Source organism: Muntiacus reevesi, chromosome 9 (assembly GCF_963930625.1).
Source record: "Muntiacus reevesi chromosome 9, mMunRee1.1, whole genome shotgun sequence".
Taxonomy (NCBI): Eukaryota; Metazoa; Chordata; class Mammalia; order Artiodactyla; family Cervidae; genus Muntiacus; species Muntiacus reevesi.
This window is the reverse complement of record NC_089257.1, coordinates 51212421-51235998: the sequence shown is the minus strand read 5'-3', so window position 1 is coordinate 51235998 and position 23578 is coordinate 51212421. Positions and strand designations below refer to the sequence as shown.

Below are 23578 nucleotides of genomic sequence, written 5' to 3'. Positions count from 1 at the left end.
ACTCGTGGCTGAGAAGTCCTACTTGCTGTGCTGTGCTGGGCTCAGTCGCTCCATCGTGTTCAACTCTGTGAGCCCACGGAATGTAGTTCACCAGGCGCCTCTGTCCATGGAATTTCTAGGCAAGAGTACTGGAATGGGTTGTACTTGCCCCCTATTCAATCACATAAAGAAGGAAGCTGCCTACCCAATATAAAAGATGGATAAGATCCAAAGGTTGTGTCACAAAGACCCTATCAAGGATCTCTAGCCCCTTGCATAGACTCTTTAAGATACTCTTCCCTCTTGTAGCAGTGGGAGACCCTAGGTTCAAATAATAGATATAAATTTACAGAAATATATTGTACTTGAGTCTCTGCTAAGCCTGCTCACACTCATTGATTAACTTCACAGGGATCCGTTTTTAGCAGCTTTCCAGCTTCAGAAAAGAGGCCCATTATTGAGACTATGAGACAGGTTATATACACTTATCTGTAGTAAACTGGGCAGGGTCTGGGGCAACTAGTCATTCAGACAAAAGCTCAGGGGCTCAATAATTACTTGTTGGATTTAATGAAGGTCAAAGAAACGAATCTCTACCCAGGCATTGTTTACAGGAGAGCTTCCATAGAGGCTAACTCTTTTTGGTCCTTGTGACTCTGAAATCTTTCTGGGTTAAATCTTTGTATTCCCTTCCAATTTGCTTGTTTAAAACCAAAGAATTAGGGATCTTTAGTGGGAATTAGAGGGTCCCGGAAACCAGACATTCATTTGAACATCCTATTGACCTATGTGCCCTACTGATGGTGAAGACAGACATTATGAATAGAAAGTCAATGTGCTGGAGCTCAGCTCAGAAAGTTAAGCAACTTGCTGCCTATAGTTCTGGTTCCTGTTAACTTCCATTAGGGGAGAGAGAAATGATACTGGTCAGTGAGAAACTATTGCTGAATAGCAAATGGAGTTCATGGAATTCTAGTAGAGTTCACCATATCCTGGAAGGAAAGCTCACATGATCCTGAGCACCCACTACATATCCTGCACTAATGAAACATCTGCCTGGTACATTCTCTCATTTCATCATCACAACCAGTTCTCCAGCAAGTATTATTTATATTTGATGTAAGGGGAAACTGAGCCCGTTTGGTGTTTAGAAGCTCGTCCAAACTCTCGCAACCAATAAGTGGTGGATCTGGGATGAGAGTCATGGAGTCTGGCTGCACGTACAGTGAATATTCTTTGAACTGGTCAACTAGAGCTTGTGACCTTTCAGAGAGAAGAGCCTGATCCTATTTCTTCTTTTACTGCATTCAGTTCTTCCACATTACAAATAGATGATAGGGCCAGCTGGACCAAAATATAAAGTCACACAATCCATTCTGTTTTCTATTTGAACATTTATTTTTAAATTTGGGGTTTTTCCCCATTAAGAATGTGAAAAATGAGTATTGCTTCTCTTTGTCTAGCCTTGTGGTGGTTTAGAAAGATCCTGGGAAGAGCTGAATTTCCAAGTCCCCTCCTGGGAGAGACTATGAAACAGAAGGAGTAATTAGACCTTTACCATTAGCTGTATTCAAAGCCACTGCTTATGAATTCATCCAACTAGAAGGAAGTCCAGAACCTCTGCTTGTGATCTGATTATACTTCCAGAGGGAAAGAAAGACAGGTGGGTTTTATTCCCTCATGGATGCAGATTTCTGTACCTTGATTTTTTCCCAGAAATAGTCTGTACTCTTCTTTTCTCACTCTCTATCCGACCTACACATATTGTTCTCTTTCCCAGTTATGGGTTGAGAGAAATCTTCCAAGATCTCTAGTTTGTGTCTGTTTCCATAGTATCTTTTGGGAGTTCTGTATGCAAAGCATTGGTTAAAGGGCTTCCAGGCTGATGGCCATCAAATGCCCCTTCATTGGTTTTGTGTCCACCCTCTTTTGCTGGGCCAGGTCCAGAAAACATCACTTGAGGGAGCTGCCTTGGGTACCAGGATCACAGCTGGTTGGGGTGCTGGCACGCCAAGGGACACTCTTCAGGACAGGAAAATGCATCCCAGAGACAGAGGATAGAAATCTGTGTTTTGAAGAATCTTTGTTTGAAGGAATTTTATTCAAGTTTTGAGAAGAAGTGAGTGTTCAGCAGAAAGGGATAATATGAATAAGCATTTGCTCTAATAACAAAATAGTGTCCATCACTGGAGTCCAGCCTTGCCCCTCTGCTGTGAGGCACAGTTCTGTCCTCCCTAACATCAATCACAAACAGCATGTACAGGAGCCTAGAGCTCACAGACAGCTTAATCCCCCCAGGGATATTTCTGTACAGGATCTCCACAGGCATTGGGATGAGCCCCGGCCCTCATGAGTGACAACTGGGGTTACAACACACAGTTTGTCCTGGAACTGCACAGACTTGAGATATATATAATAGCTAGGGGCGTTAAAAACCTTTGAGGTGGTTGGTAGTGGAGATGGTACAGAGCCTTCTAAGAGATTCCTAAAAAGGGCTGACTCCTTTGACAGTTGTGGGGTCTGGAGACATTCAGGAAGCCTGCTGACAGGGTGAAGTCAGGGAAGAAGTGGACGCCCACGGGGCCTGACCGAGGGCGAGACAGGACAGGCCATGCGGCCCACGCTTCCCTGGCCTCCCTGAGTCCTGGCAACCAGAAAGAGGGTTGAGAGCCGGCAGGTGAGATCCACGCGAGAAGCCCAGCGGTCGAGTGGTGGGGCGCTGAGCCGACCTCCCTCCGGAAGCCTGGAGATTTCTGCGCGAGAGCAAGTGGAATACCCCTAGAGGTGGAATCTGCCGGCCTAGGACTGGGGCTGGTGGCGCGCCCTCTCGGGAGCCTCGGGTCTGGGGCAGCCAGCGCGGGCACGGGTGGAGGCTCTGGAGCGTCCCTGGAGGGCGGGGCCAGGGGCAGCCAGCAGGTGGGGCCCCGGGCCGGACTCCGCCCCCCGCACCCTCCCCGTTGGTCCGCGACCGCCCAGCCCCGGCCCCTCTTCCGAGCCCGAGCGCGATTGGTGGCGGCGCTTGTCGCTCGGAGGGGGCCGGGCCGCTGGGCTCCGTGGTTCTCCCTGCCGCCGCTGCCGCTGCCGCCGCCGTCCTTCCAGCAGCTCGGGCGGGTCGGACCGCCGAGGCAATCGGCGCCCGGCGATGGGAAGCGGCGCGGCCGCGGATCCAGGCTGTGGCAAAGTTTCCCAGACGCTCGTATCAAGGCGCGCGGCTGCCGACCACCCGTGACTGCTCCGAGAAGGGCTCGGAGATTTTTAATTTGGAAAAATAATCCACCTCATTTCCTTTGTCAAGCTCTCTCTCAAAGCGGCCAGCGGCGGGAGCTACAAACTTGGGCACGGCGGCTCCACTGCCGGCGGTCCGGGCTTTGGAGACCGTCGGGACTCAGGTGCTCCGGCGCCCGGCGGCCCCGGGCGTCCGAGGGGGTGTGATCGCGGGGGAGTCCCGGGTGCGCAGAGAGAAGGGGCCCCCGGGAGCTCTATATGGAGGAGGGAGCTCAGAATGGTGTGCACCAGGAAGACCAAAACTTTGGTGTCCACTTGCGTGATCCTGAGCGGCATGACCAACATCATATGTCTGCTCTACGTGGGCTGGGTCACCAACTACATCGCCAGCGTGTATGTGCGGGGGCAGGAGCCGGCGCCCGACAAGAAGCTGGAGGAAGACAAAGGGGACACCCTGAAGATTATTGAACGGCTGGATCACCTGGAGAATGTCATAAAGCAGCATATCCAAGGTACGAGCGCCCGGGGAAACTTGGGCAGCCCACGGGGCCGGGGAGTGCCCAGAGCCGTGCGCGGTGCGCGGAGGGTGGTGGGCATCTCTATAGCGACTGCGGGGCTCTGAGGCTGCAGACGCTTGGCGGGGCTGCGTGTATGTTCTTGCCTGAGTACGGGACCCTCAGTGTCGGCGGCCGTGCGCGCTTCTCCAGGGCACACGTGTGTGCACGGGGCTCCACGCGCGGGTGTGTGCAGCTCGCGAGCGGTGTGGGGGCGCGCTGCGCACGTGTCCCAGTGTGCGTGTGACTACCGGCTAGTTGCTCGAGGGCTCTCGGGGTCGCAGACAGGTCCGGTTCAGAGTGTGGGTACGTGTGAATGTTGGTGTGTGTACAAGGGAGCGCTCAAAGGCAGTCGAGCTCATTTGGCTACTGTAGGGCCTACGGGGAGAAGCGTGAGAGGCCCAGGTCGTTGCCGTTTAGGACCTACAGGCTGCGGGACAAGCCGGAGCTGAAAAGACTGCACGGCCCTGGTCCCAGCCCGGCTGTGAGCGGCCCATAGGCGATTGGGTGTGCAGAGGGATCTGTGGGTAGGAGTGCTGTCTAAGCCTTAGCGGTCTCCACCCGCACCACAGCGCGCGGGTCCAAGACCCTCTCCAACAGCAGGTGTTAGCTCGGTGAAGAAGCATGGGCGCCTGGAGCTTTGTCCACTGCGGTGGTGCCTCCGCCCAGGACTGGGAGAACCCGCCCTGGGCTGCCAGTGAAGGCCATTCCCTCCGGTAGCTCCACTCCCAGGCCCGGGGAGCGGCTGGGGCGGAACAAACAGATCCGCGTGGGCTCGGACTGGAGTCAGGCTGAGCCCGGTGATTGCGTTCCAGGTCAGGGCTGGGGTCAAGGGGACGATGGGGTACGGAGCGCTCTCCCCAGGCGACCCTGTCCGATGAGCTGTCGGAGGCAGCAGATAGAGAGCTCCGGCTGGGCATCACAGGTCAGAGTGTGCACACACATGCCGGGCTCTCACGTTCACATTTCTTTTTTCTTTGCTTCTACTCCCTCTGTTTTCTACCAGGCTTGTCAGCTTTTTAAGGGCAGGATAGCACCAGCAGAGCCTAGTTCACCTGTCAACCAGGCAGACTTTGGCACGTATCTGGTTGACTATTTCTCTCCCAGGAGCACTCTCATTTGTTTACACATGGTTGTCAGGATCCAACCTTGCATCTGCTGCCCCTTCCATGGTGGGGACAGCTGCTCTCTCTGCATTTGGTTTGTATCCCCATATGTACAAAAGTTCCTTCCCAGGGGGAGGTTCAGGTGAGTGCAGGAGGGGTATACATATCCACAGTGCTTCCTGACTGACTGTTGACTTTAAAACAAGTTCATGGCTCTGACGCTTCTGCCTCGCAGCTCTTCTTGGTACCTGCCACTGGGCCTGCGTGGCAGACCAATTTATCTCTCTGATGTGCCTGTTGCTGTGTTTCTAACTTGTCCTTTTCCATCCTCTGGGTCCAGATTGACAATTAGTCAGCAGTAGAAGTACAGTGTTTGCCCCAGGGTGATTCATAATGTTCCCAGAGGGATGCAGGCCATACCTTACTTTGACATTTCTAGTTTGCCCACAGATTTTAAGAGATTTTCATTCACAGATTCTCTGTGTGTGTGTGTGGGTGTGTGTTCATGTTTCTGGAAAATGATCTTCTTGTGCTTTCCAGTCTGGTCAGGGAGGAGGTGAGCAAGATACTACATTGGGAAGCAGTGAGGAGATCTTGGGGTCATGGGCTCATCCCAGAGTGCACCTTTGTCATGTTGAATGTGGACCGTATCAGGTGATTTATAAGACTCTACATGAAAATGAGTGTGGTGTGGAAGCTGAAAGGAGCCTTTGTGTTTTTGCTCCCAGGAAACCTTATAGCTATGCCTTGTTTGAAACTTTCAAATGTATACCTGAAAAAATTGAGAGGGGAAGAAAAAAAGAGGGAGCTTTATCCTTAAAATACATGGTGGTCCAGCTCTCTTGTGTATGTGTAATGACTGTTTATGAGTCCTGTGGATATTCAGAAAAGGCCAGATTCTCAGGTAGAAGGGTAGAAGCCATTGCTCATAGTGGGGTGGGGAAGGGCCAGTGACTTAGCAAAGACTCGCCATGAGGCAGAGGGAGGCATAGGATGCTTGGCTGCTGTGCCATGATGGTCTTGCCACAATTAGTGACAACACCCCCAGTGATGCCGGAGCCATCCTTGAGAAAGTATTTGGGGCATTTAAAGTAAATTTGGGCTTCCCTGGTGGCCCAGCTGGTAAAGAACCTGCCTGAGAGATCCCCTGAAGGGAATGGCTACCCACTCCAATATTCTTGCCTGGAGAAGTCCATGGACAGAGGAGCCAGTGGGCTACAGTAAATTTAGGGATTTATCTTACTTATGTAAGGGGCCTGCAGTGTTTGGGACTGGCCAAGTGCTACTTTCTGAAGGCAGAGGGTGGGAAAGGAAAAGATCAGAGGCTTGTCCTTGATGATATGGACCATTTACATGTATTCCAATGTCGAGTTTCCTCTAGTTAGTAGGGAAGGCCTTTTGAGCAAACCAGTTTACTCTGTTGAGCTGAGGGGGAATAGGGATAATAATAATAGTTAGTAGCTAAAAAATTATATAGCACCAGCTGTGTGCCAGACATTATTTAAGTACTTTACGTATGTTGAGTTATTTAATTCTCTTCCTGCTATGAAGTAAGTACGTAAGCTCCGTTTTACACATGGAGATTATATAATTTGTCTAAGGTGTAAGGATTTAAACCAAGCTCATGTTGCTTCAGGACCCGTGTTCTTAACTGCATGCTAGGCTGTCTCTTAAGAGGGTCAGAGGGTCACAGGGGCAGCAGGGCTCTCCTAGAGTCACTGGATGGTGGGAGTGGGTGTCGGAGTTGGAGACCTCAGAGGGTGGCCGAGGGATGATGGAGTCATAGCCTTTCCACTTGGAGACTCTTCCGTAGTTAAACTCAGGAAGCTCTGGGTTTTGTTTCACACCAAAAGGCAGAGGTTACATTCACATAAGAAGTGTCTGTGGAACACCCAGGACAGTTCCTGGCACATTCTTCAGAGTGTGTGTTGGATAGAGTAGATGAATGAATGAGCACACAGTGCGGGTGCCCAGGGCTGGTTAGTCATTAATGAAAGCAATTCCATTCTCAAATGACTATGTTTTGCTTCGGAGCCTTGCACAGGCTCCTCTTTGCTTTGGAAGGAAAGTTGTCCTGGAAGCTGCAAATGTCACAAAATGTTCTACTGGATGTTCCATAGGACTCGCAATTAGAAGAGGCTTTGGAGCGTCACCCTGGAGCTACATTCTAGTCATGACTGAAAAGTTTATTTTCCTCGTGGGGGTTGCAGTGATATTTCATTTTAATTTGTTTTCTGATTGAATGATTTAATTAGATGGTGTTTGGGAATCTCTTGGGAATGTAAATTGCAGTTTTGATAATTATTTTTTAACCAGATAGATGGTAAATGAGAGGGTGGATAACTCCGGATTTTAAAAATAGCATCCTGATGGATTGGAAACTCAGAACAAATGTTAGGACAGGTTTGGTCTTGGAAGAGAAAGATGGAATTGCTGGAGGTGGTGCAGTGGGTTAAGTAGAGGGTGTGAAGGAGGCTGGAGTGTTGGAGAGCTTAGGAAATGGAAATGTGGTTCACTTCTTACTGTGGAAGTCGAGTAGAGACCCAGACATCTTCTCTTTTTTCTTGGTTAGTTAGTATCTTTTTTGAATCTAAAAAAGAATGAGCCAACATTGAATAAAATATTTTAAAATGTATAAAATTCCTCTAATTCATTCTAATCTAACACAACTATTTTGTATTTTGACAATGCCTTCTAGCTTTATCCATCTGGCTCCATATTTAAAAATGGAGGTGTAGTCATGGTTTACATGTAACTTTATATTCTGCTTTCCTCAGCTTGCTTTTTATTAGAAGCATTTTTCAATATTTGCTACATAGTTAATTGATTTTGTTGTTGTTGTTCAGCCGCCCAGTCGTGTCTGACTCTTTGCGACCCCATGGACTGCAGCAAGCCAGGCCTCTCTGTCCCTCACCATCTCCTGAAGTTTGCCCAAGTTCGTGTTCATTGCATTGGTGATTCCGTCCAGTTATCCCATCCTCTGATGCCCTCTTGTTCTTCTGCCCTCAATCTTTCCCAGCATCAGGGACTTTTCCAATGAGTCAGCTGTTCGCATCAGATGACCAAAATACTGGAGTTTCAACTTCAGCATCAGTCCTTCCAACGAATATTCAGGGTTGATTTCTCTTATCGATTTAGTCCTTACTAATTGGAGACTCGATATGTGCCAGGCACCACTGAGTCGTGACTTTGGATACAGTGGTGAATCCAGACCCTCCTGGTCCCTGTTGTAGTGAATGCATTTTTGAAGGATGATAATATACCTCATCTTCAACACAGTTTGGGTTTGAGTTAGCCAGTTTATTGAAAACCTGATTAAAGAAGAAACTAGAACAAAATATCACATACATGCATTAAATATTTTGTTTTACTGTGCATTTATTTCTCAGCTTTTGGATGGAAGGCCAAGGCTTTATCTTTGGTTTGGATCTGTTAAAGAAAACAGAACTAGAAATCTGACTTTGTAAACAGCTTCGTTGAATAAGCCACCACCATAAAGTGCTGTTTACAAAGTCTGATTTCTAGTTCTGTTTTCTTTAACATCCATTGAGAACTTGAAGGTACTTATGAAGCAGTATAGTGGCCCACATTTTTATTACTTTGCAGTGACTTTGTTCATGAGTAATTTGACTGCTATTTATGTGATTAGTTCTGTAAAGTCTTTCCAAAGCTTTAAATTAATTTTCTTTGAAATAACTCTAATTTTTTTAGCAATGATCTTCCATTGGTTATATACTATGTAATTAAGTTAACGTTGTTACAATGACAAGTACCAAGATTCTAAACACATTTGGAAACAAACCCAGCTACTCTTGGTTGGCTTATAACTCCATTGTTAACTGGAGATGTGAATGGGGGTGAGGGAGAGAAACTGTCACAGAGGGGCAATAGCATCCTGGTTTTGTTTTGTTTTTCATGGAGAGAAAGAAAACATGCTTAATCTGGAGAGGCAATTAAGTGGAGATTTCTTAAAGAGAGGGCTTCCCTGGTGGCTCAGCTGGTAAAGAATCCGCCTGCAATGTGGGAGACTTGTGTTCAATCCCTGGGTTGAGAAGATCCCCTGGAGAAGGGAATGGCTACCCACTCCAGTATTCTGGCCTGGAGAATTCCAGTCCTTGGGGTGGCAAAGAGTCAGACAGGACTGAGTGACTTTCACTTTCACTTTCTTTCTTAAAAAGAACTTTTACTGTATTTTTAGTGACTGCATAATATTCCACCACCAGTATACCATTATTGATTTAACCCCTTGCCTATTACTGAACATTTTCTTTTCTATTATAACTAATCAGAAATAAACATCTTTACCTCACTGTGTTCTTCTTTTGAATGACTTTAATGATGCATTTCCGCAAATAGGATTACTACTGACTCAAAAAATATGAGCAATTTTTATGAAAGATTGTTTTTCAAAAGGAAAATCTTTCTATACAGCCAACAGCAATATAATATTGTACCTGCTTCTCAGAGCCTGGCCAGCCTTGGGTGTTACCCTTCAACTTTTTCTGGGCAAATGTAACCACTATCAAATGTTCTATTCTTTTGCTTTGTACTCTTTTGATTACTGTAAAACTTAGCATCTTCTCCGTAGCCCTATGTTTGTTTTAACTTTGTACTGGTGTCCTTTGCTGGTTTTTCTCTTGGGATATCAGTGTTTGCAATTTGCATATTTTATGTATGTGTTTTATTTCCATATATCATTAATTGATGAAATGTATATCATGCCTGTATTCTATTTTATACACATAATTTTTGCTTTGCACATATGCTTTAGGGCAGTGATTCTCAAACTCTGTCCTCAGGAGCCCCAAGCTTCTAGAAGGTTTGATCTGGGACTTAAGAAATAGAAGGGTCAAGTAAGGTCTCTTTGATCCCTCCTTTACCCATTCTCTCCCCTCTATGCAACCAATGATGTTTCTCTTTCATCTGTTTTATATTTGGTTTTCTATAAGATATTTCATTTTTAAAAGGACTCTGGTTTCTTTTTAAAAAGGGGTTGAAAATCACTATTTTGGAAGAAAAGGAAACATCAGCCTGTTAGATATCTTCGAGGGATGATGGTAGAGTAAAGAATTTAAGAGAGTAAACAAATCTAAAATGAAATTGAATTCCTGGGTTGTATTCTTGTAACATCTATTTACCCTTCTGAATACCATGATTAATAATGTATTACATTATATGACTAATTTCTAAATCCATTATCTTACTTCACTGAGTCAAGATCATCTGAACAATGGGAGAAATGGATTATTAATTGCTTTTGTTTCCTAAAATTTTATTAGGCATATTACGTGCATATTAATGTACCAGTAATAGTATTTAATTCAGTAACAGTAGGTTGCTCACCAAGATTACAAACACATATATGGTTCCTAAAAATCAGAAAATATCCAAGGCCCGGTTGTTGGGAGGGTTTTTTTTTTTTTTTTTTTGGTTCCCTTATAGCTTTTGGATGTTACTGAGAAGTGGCTGATGTCTTTCTCATCTGATCCCTGACTTGGCAGGGTTGTAAAGAAGAGGATATGATGTTTGCGAAATGCTTGAAGATTATTTGAGGAAAGGGTGTCATTTAAAGAGTAAACTTATTTGTCCTTCAGAATGAACTGTGGCATGTGAAGTTTTAATAGTAACAGAGATTGATATTTTGAGAGAGTCCAATAGCAGAATTTGGAGGTTGAGCCCAATTATCTTTATTAATAGCCCAGGACCATATCTTCATGGAGTAGAAAAGTCTTGCCAAAGAATACGATGTTTTTTACCGTGGCCAAAGAATTTTCATTTTTATCCAGAAGTGTGTAGGCTGTAAAATAAATGAATTCCACATTCTTTCCCACTCACTTGACATAAATTGTTATTTGCCCTTGATAAGTAGGTTGATGTAGAGCCTCAAGGAGAATTCAGAATGAAATGCCGGAGAGCCACAGTTTGTTTTTCTGGTTCGTGAGGGCCTTGAAGGTCAGCTTCAGTTATTTGGATTTAGGTGGTCTGTGTTTTTTTTAAAGGTGTTTATGGGATCCAGAGCCAGTGCAAGGTTACTGGAACATCTTCACTAGCGTCCTACAGGATTTCTGATGTCACTTAACTTGGAAAGTTGAATGGGCTACTGCCTTGATGTAGAGCTTGGGAGTCTCTTTAGGATTCTTGCCACTTTTTGTTGCTTGGGTTCTATTCTGGAGACTAGGACAGATACGGTGCCTTTTGAGAGGTGTATTGGAGGGCAGTCCAGATTGAGCTGATATTACACAGAAGGTCCTTTGGGGAAACACCAAACTGGATATGAGTGATGAATGTAGCCAGAAGGTGCCAAGGTGAGATCTGGGGGGAGAGAGAGATGCTGGAAGGGCAGTCCATCAGTGTGGCATGGGCCCTGTGGTAGAGAGCAAGGGGCAGAAGGGTTTAGGCTCACTGGTTGACAGTCTAGATTCTGTAAATGGTGGATTGCACTTTTATACTGAACTTGAAAGTCTCCCTAGGGCTGGAGTGCCTTGAATTCTGCAGAGACTTGATAATTCCATTGTGCCTACAGTTGTCAACTTAGCAAATTTCACTTTGCATTTGGGGTCAGAGTCAGTGCCATTCCACAAGGCAATGCTTGAGCACAGGCGTTCTCGATGCTCCCCGCTCTTCACACACATGCCTTCACATGCAGAGCACGTGCCCCAGGGCAGGGCCAGGACGATGCATGTCCCAACACGTTGCATTCATTCTGACTCCATCCCTTTCTCTCCCACTCGAGAAAGCATATTAATATTCAAGAGACTGTGATAACCTTGAAATGTCTTCAGTTCATAGTTAAATGTAATCATTCATATGCTTTGGTACTTAAATTATTGTTAATAACACATCACTCCACAATGGTTCCAACTTACAATATGTTGTGACAATGATTGGAAACAGCTGCTGTTCTGGAATCTTCGGTGTGAGTCTAAGTACTCTATGGACCCCGCTGAATGCAGATCACTGGAGCTTTAAGCAAGAGGATTCCTGATGGTGTGAACACTAATGCTTTGGTAGTTTTTTCTGGCTACACAATTATAGATTAAAATATGTTGCTAGGACAGATCATCCCAGTCAGTTGGTATGTATTTCTGAGATGTAGTTCTCTTTCACTGCCCAACATTCAATTTTAGTTTTGTGAAGGTTTGCTGTTGGGAGATGAAGCTGCCCTTAATGATGCCAGTGGAAAGCTTCAGTGTCCAACTCTAATGAGATAGTGACAGACTTCTTTTATGATGGTATTGCTGGAATGGTACTGGGGCTGGCAGACACACTTTGTTGGGCTACGTTTGTTACCATTATCCTCTCTGAGCTCACATAAACACAGTGTTTGGAGAGATCTAGAGAAGTGACATTAGCACTCATCTCCTCAGGACAGATAAGAGCCATGGAAAATGATGCCTGAAGAGGAGGCTAAGGCCAGTTCTTCGGCATGATTGTGTTCACATCACCCACGTCCAGAGTTTGAGATTCAAAGTAGAGCACCTGTTTGAGATGGTTAGGTGCTGCATCTGTATTTTATTTTTTATTGTTATCTTGTAACATTTTTATTTACTTATTTATTTTTGGATGTTCTGAGTCTTTGTTGCTGTATATGGACTTTCTGTAGTTGCAGCAAGCTGGGGCTTCTCTTGTTGCAGAGCATGGGCTCTAGATAGGTGGGCTCAGTAGGCTCAGGAGGTGCACCACTTCCTCTTGTGGTACACAGTCTTAGTTGCTCCGAGGGATGCGGGATCTTTCTGGACCAGGGATCAAACCTGTGTCCCCTGAATTGGCAGGTGGATTCTTAACCACTGGACCAACAGGGATGTTGCATCTTAAGTTCTGATGCCTGGTTTAGCTTCTCTGGTCTGACTTGCTTATCCATCTCTGTCCTGTGGGGGCTTAGAGTTAAAAAGGCCACTGAGATCCTGCAGGAGAGGGAAGGCAGTTCAGCGACCTGGGCAGGACAGGATTTGAAACTTGGGCTAATAAGTGTCATGCTGCTGTTGCTGCTGCTAAGTCACTTCAGTCGTGTCTGACTGTGTGATCCCATAGATGGCAGCCCACCAGGCTCCCCCGTCCCTGGGATTCTCCAGGCAAAAACACTGGAGTGGGTTGCCATTTCCTTCCCCAATGTGTGAAAGTGAAAAGTGAAAGTGAAGTCGCTCAGTTGTGTCCGACTCTTAGCGACCCCATGGACCGCAGCCTACCAGGCTCCTCCATCCATGGGATTTTCCAGGCAAGAGTATTGGGGTGGGGTGCCATCATGCTAGTGGTATATCAAGACTTAGGAGTACAAGATTGCTTGGGACAATGAATATAAAAGTTGGAAAGCTAGGGAGAGATTTGAAACTACAGAAATGCCAAATGAGGATGAAAGTTAAGGAGAGATTTGAAGCTACAGAAATGCCAAATGATAATCTTAGCCAAACCCTTGATTTATTTTAAGAGCAACAGGCATATAAAGAATTGAAGCTGGATGATATCAAAAGGAACAGAGGAAGAGAACTACTCCTGTGTGTCAGAGACTGGGCTAGATGCTGTCCATGCATGATTGCCTTTTATCTTCACTGCATGGTGAGGGTGAGTTTTAGAGGTGAGAACGTTGAGACATAGTGACTTAGAGAGTTCGCCCAAGGCCACAGAGCTGCTAGGTGGTAGAGCCAAGAAGGGAAACTGTCTCCAGCATTTGTCCTCTCTCCAGAAGAGGAAAAATGACAGTCTCACAGAGGAGGGACTGGAAGATCATGTTATCAAAGATGGTTTTCAAATGTAAGCTTAGAGGCCTTAGGTCTAGCAGGAGACTGATGAAAAAGGGATCCAGGCAGGCGGCTTGCTCTGTTCTCGTATAATTAGGGAACCTTGGAGTTGGGGTGCCAGCATGGGAGGCTCCGGAAAGCCCTTTCTCTGGAATCACTGTGAGGCCCCCAGGAACTTGGCCTCACAGGAAAAGCAGGGTGTGCTGATTGCAGGCTAGACCTCATTCAGATTTCACACGTGACTTTCAAAGTCCTACAATGTGCCAGGTCCAGTGCTTTCCCGTGCACTGGCACAGTCATGAGGCTCCTGGGGTGACCAACTAGTCCTGCTTGACTTCCCCTCTTTTTAAAAAGTTTATTTATCAGCCACACTGTGTGGCATGTGGGATCTTAATTCCCTGACCAGGGATCGAACCTGCACTGCCTGCAGTGGAAGTGTGAAGTCTTAACCACTGGATTGCCAGGGAAGCCCAAGGACTTTCCCTTTTTTAAAACTGAAATTCCTGTGTCTGCAGAGGACCCTCAACCTTGAGAAAACCTGGAGAGTTGGTCATCCTCAGCTTCTCAAGCTGGTAAATTCTTTTCAATGGTAACTCCTAGCATCTTGGTAAAAATAGCTCTTCTGATTGCACCACATCCGTGTCTTCTGTTCTCTGATCTTGAACGTTGACTTTGTCCAAGAGTGGTAGAGGGGATGGTGAGGGTCCCCCAGCCCCTGCCCCATTTGCTCTGCCCACACAAGCTGCCTCCTCTCTTCTTTGTTATTCGTTCTGCCTTCGTGCTCCCTGTTTTTTTTTTTTTTTTTCAGCTGTCTGAGCCTCTCAGGATTTGGAAAGGAAAAAACAATTGCTGTAAAGGAAAGCTCTAATAAAGTGGTTTGGGCACAAAACATCAGCAGCTGTTTATTTGCCCAAAACAGTAGGAGTCCGTATTAATAACCTTGTGAGTTATATGCTGGGAAGTTAAAAGTAAGCAAAAATCTTACTTGAGACCCACAGATGTGACTTTATTCTTTTATTGAACTAATCTCTCTTCCTGTTTATGCTGGTGACATTTTCTATTATCCATGTGGAGGATCCTTTTTGATCTTCTGTTTCAGATTTATTTAGCTCTGCCTGGGTAGGGTCCCAGAGCAGAGAGGTTTTCTGGTTTCTCTTTATTGCAGTTATGATCCTTGGTGTTTATGTGGTTCCTGCCTCAAAGGATCTTGATGAGCGGGACAGACTTTTTGTAATTAATCATCATCATATTTCTCTGAAGGGAGAGAAGGAGCCACCAAGTAATGGGTGGGGTGTTGGTAAGGCTTTAGACCTGCCTCACAGTTGGAGAAGGAGTCTTTTAACATTTCTAAACCTCACTTTAATAATAAGCTGATCCTCTGATTTACTTTGCTTTCTAAAAAGAGTATATGGGAGGAAAGTATAACAGGCAAGAATTATGACGTATACTCTCCAACACTATAATTGGGCCAGACTTTTAAAAAATTTTATTAGAACCTGAGGGCCCTCTCCAGTGGCTCAGGGGCAAAAAAAGAAAGAAAGGAAGAACAACAACCCGCCTGCAATGCAGGAACCACAGGAGACGCGGGTTTGATCCCTGGGTTGGGAAGATCCCTGGAGGAGACATGCAATCCACTCCAGTATTCTTGCCTGGAGAATCCCCATGGACAGAGGAGACTGGTAGGCTACAGTCCATAGGGTTGCAAAAAGTAGGACATGACTGAAGCAACTTAGCATGCATGCATGAGATTTATATTGGAGAATCCAAAGGAAAATAATGGAAGAAAATTTTTATCAATGGTTCAAAAATTAAAATAAAAGAACAAAGGAGAGAAGGGGTTGTAGAAATAGCTCTGAACTTGTCTAGAGAAGAAACTGGAAGAGGAAGAGAATCAATATCTGTTGAGCACCTGTTATATGCGAAATGCTTTACAGGTGAAAACTCATTTTAACTTTGTAAGCAACCCTATGGGATTATGTTGTTACGCCCATTTTACAGATGAGGAAATCAAGTCTCAGTGACTGTAGTTAACTTGTCCTAGGTGATGCAGTTAGTAAGTTACCTCTGTCAAGTTCCTTAGTATGGAGCTAGGCACCCCTCTTGTTTTTCTGCTCCAGTGATGCTAAGCAAGAGAAAATAGGGTCATCCCTTTCTCTCAGTAAGAAGGCTGCAGGTGATGCTGGAAGGATGCATGAGAGGAGCAGGACCCTGAGGTGGGTTCCCAAGTGACTGTCAGTGCCCTTCCCTGGAGGTGCAGGAGGTGACCTGTGCCAGGGACTGTCAGGGTGGAGTGCTGTGGAAGGCTGAGAGAGACTGCAGGCCTGGCTCTTCACACCCAGCAGTATCTCTGTTTCTAGGAGAAGACTTCAGTTCAGTTCAGCCGCTCAGTCGTGTCCAACTCTTTTCGATCCCATGAACCACAGCACGCCAGGCCTCCCTGTCCATCACCAACTCCCAGAGTCCACCCAAACCCATGACCATAGAGTCGGTGATGCCATCCAACCATCATCCTCTGTCATCCCCTTCTCCTCCTGCCTTCAATCTTTCCCAGCATCAGAGTCTTTTCAAATGAGTCAGCTCTTTGCATCAGGTGGCCAAAGTATTGGAGTTTCAGCTTCAACATCAGTCCTTCCAATGAACACCCAGGACCAAGCTCCTTTAGAATAGACTGGTTGGTTCTCCTTGCAGTCCAAGGGACTCTCAAGAGTCTTCTCCAACACCACAGTTCAAAAGCATCAATTCTTCGGCGCTCAGCTTTCTTCACAGTCCAACTCTCACATCCATACACGACTACTGGAAAAACCATAGCCTTGACTAGATGGACCTTTGTTGACAAAGTAATGTCTCTGCTTTTTAATATGCTGTCTAGGTTGGGCATAACTTTCCTTCCAAGGAGTAAGCATCTTTTAATTTCATAGCTGCAATCACCATCCGCAGTGATTTTGGAGCCCAGAAAAATAAAGTCAGCCACTGTTTCCCCATCTATTTGCCATGAAGTGATGGGATCAGATGCCATGATCTTAGGTTTCTGAATGTTGAGCTTTAAGCCAACTTTTTCACTCTCCTCTTTCACTTTCATCAAGAGTCTCTTTAGTTCCACTTTACTTTCTGTCATAAGGGTGGTGTCATCTACGTATCTGAGATTATTGATATTTCTCCCAGCAATCTTGATTCCAGCTTGTGCTTCCTCCAGCCCAGCGTTTCTCATGATTTGCTCTGCATATAAGTTAAACAGGCAGGGTGACAATATACAGCCTTGACATACTCCTTTTCCTGTTTGGAACCAGTCTGTTTTCCCATGTCCAGTTCTAACTGCTGCTTCCTGACCTGCACACAGGTTTCTCAAGAGGCAGGTCAGGTGGTCTGGTAGTCCCATCTCTTTCAGAATTTTCCAGAGTTTATTGTGATCCACACAGTCAGAGGTTTTGGCATAGTCAATAAAGCAGAAATAGATGTTTTTCTGGAACTCTTCCTTTTTTGATGATCCAGTGGGTGTTGGCAATTTGATCTCTGGTTCCTCTGCCTTTTCTAAAACCAGCTTGAACATCTGGAAGTTCACCGTTCACGTATTGCTGAAGCCTGGCTTGGAGAATTTGGAGCATTTCTTTACTAGCATGTGAGATGAGTGTGATTTGTAGTAGTTTGAGCGTTCTTTGAGATTGTCTTTCTTAGGGATTGGAATGAAAACTGACCTTTTCCAGTCCTGTGGCCACTGCTGAGTTTTCCAAATTTGCTGACATATTGAGTGCAGCACTTTCACAGCATCATCTTTCAGGATTTGAAATAGCTCAGCTGGAATTCCATCACCTCCACTAGCTTTGTTTGTAGTGATGCTTCCTAAAGCCCACTTGACTTCACAGACTTAAGTGTTAACAAAACCATCCCCTCTGCTGATTCAGAGTAAAGCTTCACTGAAGTATCTTCTAGGATCAGGGGATGGGGTCAAGTTGGGGGCCGTGAAGGGGAGTGTGGCATATAGAGAAAACTGCAGACATGTCCAGGTTTGCCCATAATTCCCATTTAATCAAGAAAGCAACATATCTGGTCTCAGGTGAATAGAATGTGGGCCCTAATTCTGCAGGCAGGTGTTGGAGATGGACCCCAGATCTGGCACTGAGGCTTGGGGTGGAGGCTTGGGATGGTTGGAAGAAACTATTTCCAAGTTCCTGTTCCCCTCTCCTATGACTCAGAGTTTGGCAGTGACCTGGGAGGTACTCCTGCCTTCTGTAGGTCACGTGCTTGGATTCTTTCCCTCCTTCATCCAACAAGCTTTTATTGGTGGAGGTATGTCAGTGGAATGAAGACAGACATATGAAGGGTTTGCAATGAAGTGAGGTAGCCAGGTGCCTTCTGATAAGGAGAGGCTTGAAGGAAATTAGGTGTGAGCTCTGTCTGGGGTAACAGTTCCTGGGAGAGGAAACGACCAGTGCACAGGGTCCGAGGTAGGAGTGGGCCTGGTGTATGTGGATTTGAGAACAGTGTGGCCAAGGGCAGAGTGACTGGGAGAAAGGGGGAGGGGGTGAGGTCAGAGAGGGCCTGTAGGGGAGCAGGTGTACAGGCCTTGGAGGACACTGTGAGAGAAATGCTCTGGGGGAAAGGGGGAGCCCCTGGAAGGGGTAGCGGAGGAGCCCAGCTTTTAAAAGCACCAATCCGGGCTCTTCTGTGGCCGCTTCTGAACACCCCTTATGGGCTTGACTCTGTGCCGGGTGTGTCAGAAAATGACAAAGTATGTAGGACACAGTCCTTCGCTTTGAAAATCTCATCGTCAGGCCAGGAAGACAACCCAAGAAACAGCTGACGATCTTTTGCAAACTAACAAATGTAGTGAGGGTTAATATTGAATTCTCGAAGAGTGTGCTGGTAGAGCAGACTCTACGGAGGAGCTGGGATTTAAAGACACATCTTTGGAGAATGAGGAGGATTTACAGGAGTGGAATAGAGAAGATTAGGAGAGGGTAAGTTCAGGCATTAAGTAAAACCAACAGTTACCTGGAAGAGGGAAACCGGAGTCTTGTGAATCGTGGCAAAGCGTGTGCAAGCAGACAGTGGTTGGAAGCAGTGTGGCCCTTTACAGACTGGGTGACCTTGAGCAAGTCTCTTCACTTCCCTGTGCCTCAGTTTCCCCCAGCTATGGACATGAGGATGACTGCTCCTTAAACCCTGTAGGATTGTTGTGCTGATTAAGAGTTGAAATTTAAATGCGGAAGCAGACAGCACCCCACCCTGCCTATCACGTGGTGGGCATGTGGCGGGGAGCACGTTCTTTCCTTCAGTCGTCCACTTTCCCTCTTCCCTTCGTTCCCACCACCTTTTCCTCTTGGAGCTGGCATAGATAATACGGTCAGGGATACATTTTCTGGTTCTAACACCTAGACTATCAACCTTGATCCCTGTTTCAGTGAAGCTGACAGGATGAGTGTGTTAGGACTTCCCCAGTTAAGGCCAGCCTGGGATGGTTCAGCGTTTGAACTGTGGTGTTGGAGAAGACTCTTGAGAGTCCCTTGGACTGCAAAGAGATCCAACCAGTCCATCCTAAAGGGGATCAGTCCTGGGTGTTCATTGGAAGGACTGATGTTGAAGCTGAAACTCCAATACTTTGGCCACCTGATGCGAAGAGCTAACTCATTTGAAAAGACCCTGATGCTGGGAAAGATTGAGGGCAAGAGGAGAAGGGGATGACTGAGGATGAGATGGTTGGATGGCATCACTGACTCGATGGACATGGGTTTGGGTGGACTCTGGGAGTTGGTGATGGACAGGGAGGCCTGGCGTGCTGCGGTTCATGGGGTTGCAAAGAGTTGGACACGACTGAGCGACTGAACTGAACTGAACTGAGATGGTCAGAAGTGAGGTTAGAGGGGAGCCCAGCCTTACGCTGTGACATTTGGACACCTGGAGTGTCTCAGTTTGATTTGACTGTTGCCTGGAAATCTTTAAGCCCGTCAGCCTGGGGACCTGCCCTCATTTGTAGAGAAATATTTGTTTTGTAAAATAAAGCCCACTTGGCATCACAGTGGCCCGGGGACAATGTTAGGAATGCACTGTTTGTAGAAACCTGGTGGGAAAGTTATGCAAGGTATCCTGTTACCTGGTCAGAGAATCTCTTTTCCTTAAATCCCTGGTGGTGGAAGAGCCTCCTGGAGGAGAGAAGTGTTTTCTTCCATCTCAACCCACCTCCCAACAGAACTGGAGCTTCAGCAGCCTGTCTTTCTGCTGGGGGGAATAAGATTTAACACAAAGCAACGTGACTTATAATTTCAATTACAGGCAGGAAGGTGTGATTTAAGACAATTGTCAGGAAGATTCAATTTAATCTTTTCTTTCTTTCTCCTCTACAAAATGTGCATTTTGTTGCATGATCTAATTTTAATATACATTCTTTACAACTCAAAGATAGATGTAGTTTCATATTGAGAAGGTACATTCTACATTTTTTAAAAAAGTACTTATCTATTTAAAATTCTTTTTGAAAAAGATCCCTTACTAGTGACAGAAAACTGAGGGATGGTTTTGCTTTTTTACTAGAGAGAATTGAAGTAAATCATTATGAAACTTCCTGGACAATAAACCATTTCTTGATTAGTGGGAATTTTTTTTTGATCACTTAAGAGTGGAGGGATAAGAATTGTCTTAACAAAACAATTAAAATAATTCTTTTATGTACCTAAAACTATACAATTGTGAATGTTTTTCAACAAAAGCTAGTTGTTTGTTTTCTTTTCTTTCTTTTTTTTTTTCTTTTTTTTTAGCAAAACAGCATACGTATTTTTTGGTTTGTCATTACTTTAGAAGTATAGAAATTATGCATTGATTTTTATAAATCAAAATTAAATCTTATTTCACTCTGGTCACTATTAGAAACAAAGTATTGTGTTGTGCAGCTCAATGCAGCCCCTTCCCTCTTTCTTCACCTATTAAACAAAAAAGTTGAGCTCTCCAATTCTGGCAGTTCCCAAGTCATATGTCAACTGTGAAGGCTGTTGTCTGAAGGCTCTTTATTGAGATTCAGACTATACTAGAACCAGGAGGTACGAGAGCACCCTCACCCTCAAACTTTGGGCTGAGGATGCACGGCCCAGAGCAACCCGGTGACTGCCCCGAGGATCCTCCCCTGGGTGCCAGAGATTCTGGGATGGGGGTAGAGAGGTCCAGAGTCAGGTCTAGAAAATTCCCCTCTATATCCAGTTACTCCCTTCAACATGAGAAGTAATCCTTTATTGTGTATTCTCAGGTGAAGTCAGGTGCTCCAGGGACCAAGGATGGGCAGATTTCTTTCTGAGGGGTGAGCTGGAAGGGCCCCTGTCTGGGCCCTTGGGGCCTGCACCCCAGCACCTGGGATCCTCTTGAGGACTGGGGACACAGCGCTCGGAACAGAACCTGTCTCCAGGCCCCGCAGCATGTGGCAGCTCCTGGTGGTGCAGCCTCTGTATCAGGAGCAGACCTCTTCCCGGCCTTTCAAACCCGCACAGTGGTGCAGATGGAGTAGGGGCAGAGATTTTGTACCAAGGACAGGAAAAGAGAAAACATTGACATTTATCAGTATCGGCACTGACTAGTTGTTCGGTTGGTACTGTTAATCTTCTTTGTATTATTAGGATTTAATCCTTAAAATCAGATCCTTAGCCCCATTTTACAGGTGAGAATGTTGTACTGTACTCTAACTATTCATCTGCTTTCCCATTAGACAGTAAGTTCCTGGAGAGTGGAGCCAGAGTCCTATTTTTTTCCATTTCCCAGCGTTTCGCTGGATATTACATGCCAGTAGGGCATATAGTTGGGTTAATTAGGAATTTGTTGAGTGACTAAATGAATAAATAAGCAGACCTGCCTAAAACCACTTAGTAAGAGGATTCACACCCAGATGTCTGGCTTCAAAGTTGTCTGGAAGGGAAGCCAGGGGCCTAAAGAGCTGATTCTCGTCCCTCCAGGCTTGGGGGTGGCTTCTGTGAGGCTGTCTCATGCTGTACCCTCCTTCTTGATCAGCAACAGGAAAACATGCAATCCTGGGGTCTCTCTCATGGCCTCTCATGGCTTACGCTGCTGTTTTAAGGTTTAATTAAAGGGAAGTCATGGCTGTGTGTGTGTGTGTGTGTGTGTGTGTGTGTGTGTGTAAAATGTGCTTTCCTGCACTGAGATCTCCCAGGAACCAACTTGTGAGAAAAGCCTGGAGCCTTCAGGGGACCCTTGATGTCTTTATTGTAATAAAGCTGTCACTTGTGGTCACTTTCAAACGAAAGCAACCTTGTGGGTACAGAAGGGAAAGTATAAACCTCACCAAAAGTGGAGAATGACTCCAGAAAAGATGCAGTTGAACAGGATGTCTATGTTTCAGGAGGAGAAATGAAGTTGAGATCATTTAAATGGACACCTGGTGAGTCAATTGGAAGGAGAAAGTATAGCTTAATTTCCAAGAAAGAATAAAGAACTCCTCTGGGCCCCAGAGCTAAGAGAAAGTTAGCTTTTGGCTTCTGGCTGGACTTGGTCTCCTCTCTGCCCTGAGGCCTCTGTGAGAGCCACACCCTCTCAGGGTGTCTCTGGGGTGATGGTGGTGAATTGGGACCTGCTCCTTCACACTCAGAAGGCTCAGGCCTTGTGAGAGGAGGAAGGACTCTCAGAGGATGACTCCAGAGTCAGGAGAGGGTTTTTCCTTCCTGCTCTGTTGAAATTCCTTGGGCATCACAGGCAGGAGCTGGTGCAGGGTTGGGCAGCCCAGACCTCTTGGTCCCCCAGGTGCTGCCTGGGAAATCACCTACCCATGGGTGCAAGTCATCACTGTGACCCAGCACAGCTTCTCCCATCCTCTCCAGTTGGTACAGCCAAGATATGGTCACAGGAAGAAGTTTCTCCTCGGACTCTGCCCACCAGGACAGAGCAGCCCATTGGCAGGAGCTAAGGATTACTACAATTTTTCTTTTCCTATTATTCCCTGATATTTTCAATTTAAAAGAGTCATTTAAGCAGTAGGGTGGAAGAGGGCATAGTAGACATAGGGGAAAAATTGAAAATGTCATTTAAAAATGACTATTCTATTCTTCTTATACCTCAGTAGACAGATGGCTGCCTCACCTTTTGCCCATGGCCACGAGCAAATAGCCCAATGGGTGAGCTGAGGAGAGCAATGATTTTGTTTTTCTTTTAATTTCAAACAGATTGTATAGCCCTTGGGGTGTGGGGGACCAGTGGAATGAAGCTCTGAGCTGGGAAACTAATTATGCCTCCCTGCATGGCTGAGCTAGTTAATACCAAACTGTCATTGAGGCTGATTATTCCCCGGGGCAGAAAAGCTCCCCAAATTCCTTATCAATTTCTCTTTGCCTTGAGAGCGGAGGTCTTTTGGTCTTTGCCAGTTTGCAAAAACAGGAGCAAAATCCAGGAAGCTTCTCAAAGCTCTGAAATGGCAGTTTGGGTTCTGGTCCTAAACGTGTCTTTCTGATATGCAGCAGCCCTGCCTCTTTCAGCTCAGACAAGGTGCTAAGATTTGAAGTCAGACAGATGTGTCTCAAATCCTGGTATGGCCAGTCATCGGTGTGATGTTGCCCAGAGTATCTAGGACTGGAAACAGATTGCGTGTCCGCACTGTCCCTCCCCTCTCCCTAGCAACATGAACTCAACAACGGGTCACCTGAATTGTAGGCCTGCCTCACTTTGTTGGTCCTAAAAGTGAGGCCCAGCCAGGTACATGATATGGTCACCACCTGTCAGTGGAGCTCACACAAGACTAAGGGTAATCAGAAATTCATAGTGCTTTTAAATGGATTTTTAACTTACTTATCAAGCCCATACGTATCATTGAAAAGTGGTTAAATGTATTGTTGTTTTTGTTCAGTTGCCCAGTTGCGTCCGATTCTTTTCGACCCCATGGGCTGCAGCACGCCGGGCCTCCCTGTCCCTCACCATCACTTGTAGTTTGCTCAAGTTCATGTCTTTATTCACGCTATAGTTAATAAACTGGCTGTGTATTGTAATCACTCTGACTCCA

At 45.9% G+C, this 23578-nt stretch overlaps 1 protein-coding gene across 1 annotated transcript in view; it reads left to right on the top strand.

Moving 5' to 3' along the window:
• The first annotated feature begins 3005 nt into the window (after positions 1–3005).
• The window catches only part of GALNT18 (polypeptide N-acetylgalactosaminyltransferase 18), a 343041-nt gene continuing 322468 nt past the window's right edge, over positions 3006–23578 (top strand). Inside the window, exon 1 of the mRNA XM_065944890.1 lies at positions 3006–3716. Within this exon, the coding sequence (XP_065800962.1) occupies positions 3482–3716 (235 nt within the window). The 5' untranslated portion in view covers positions 3006–3481. The remainder of the gene's footprint in view (positions 3717–23578) is intronic.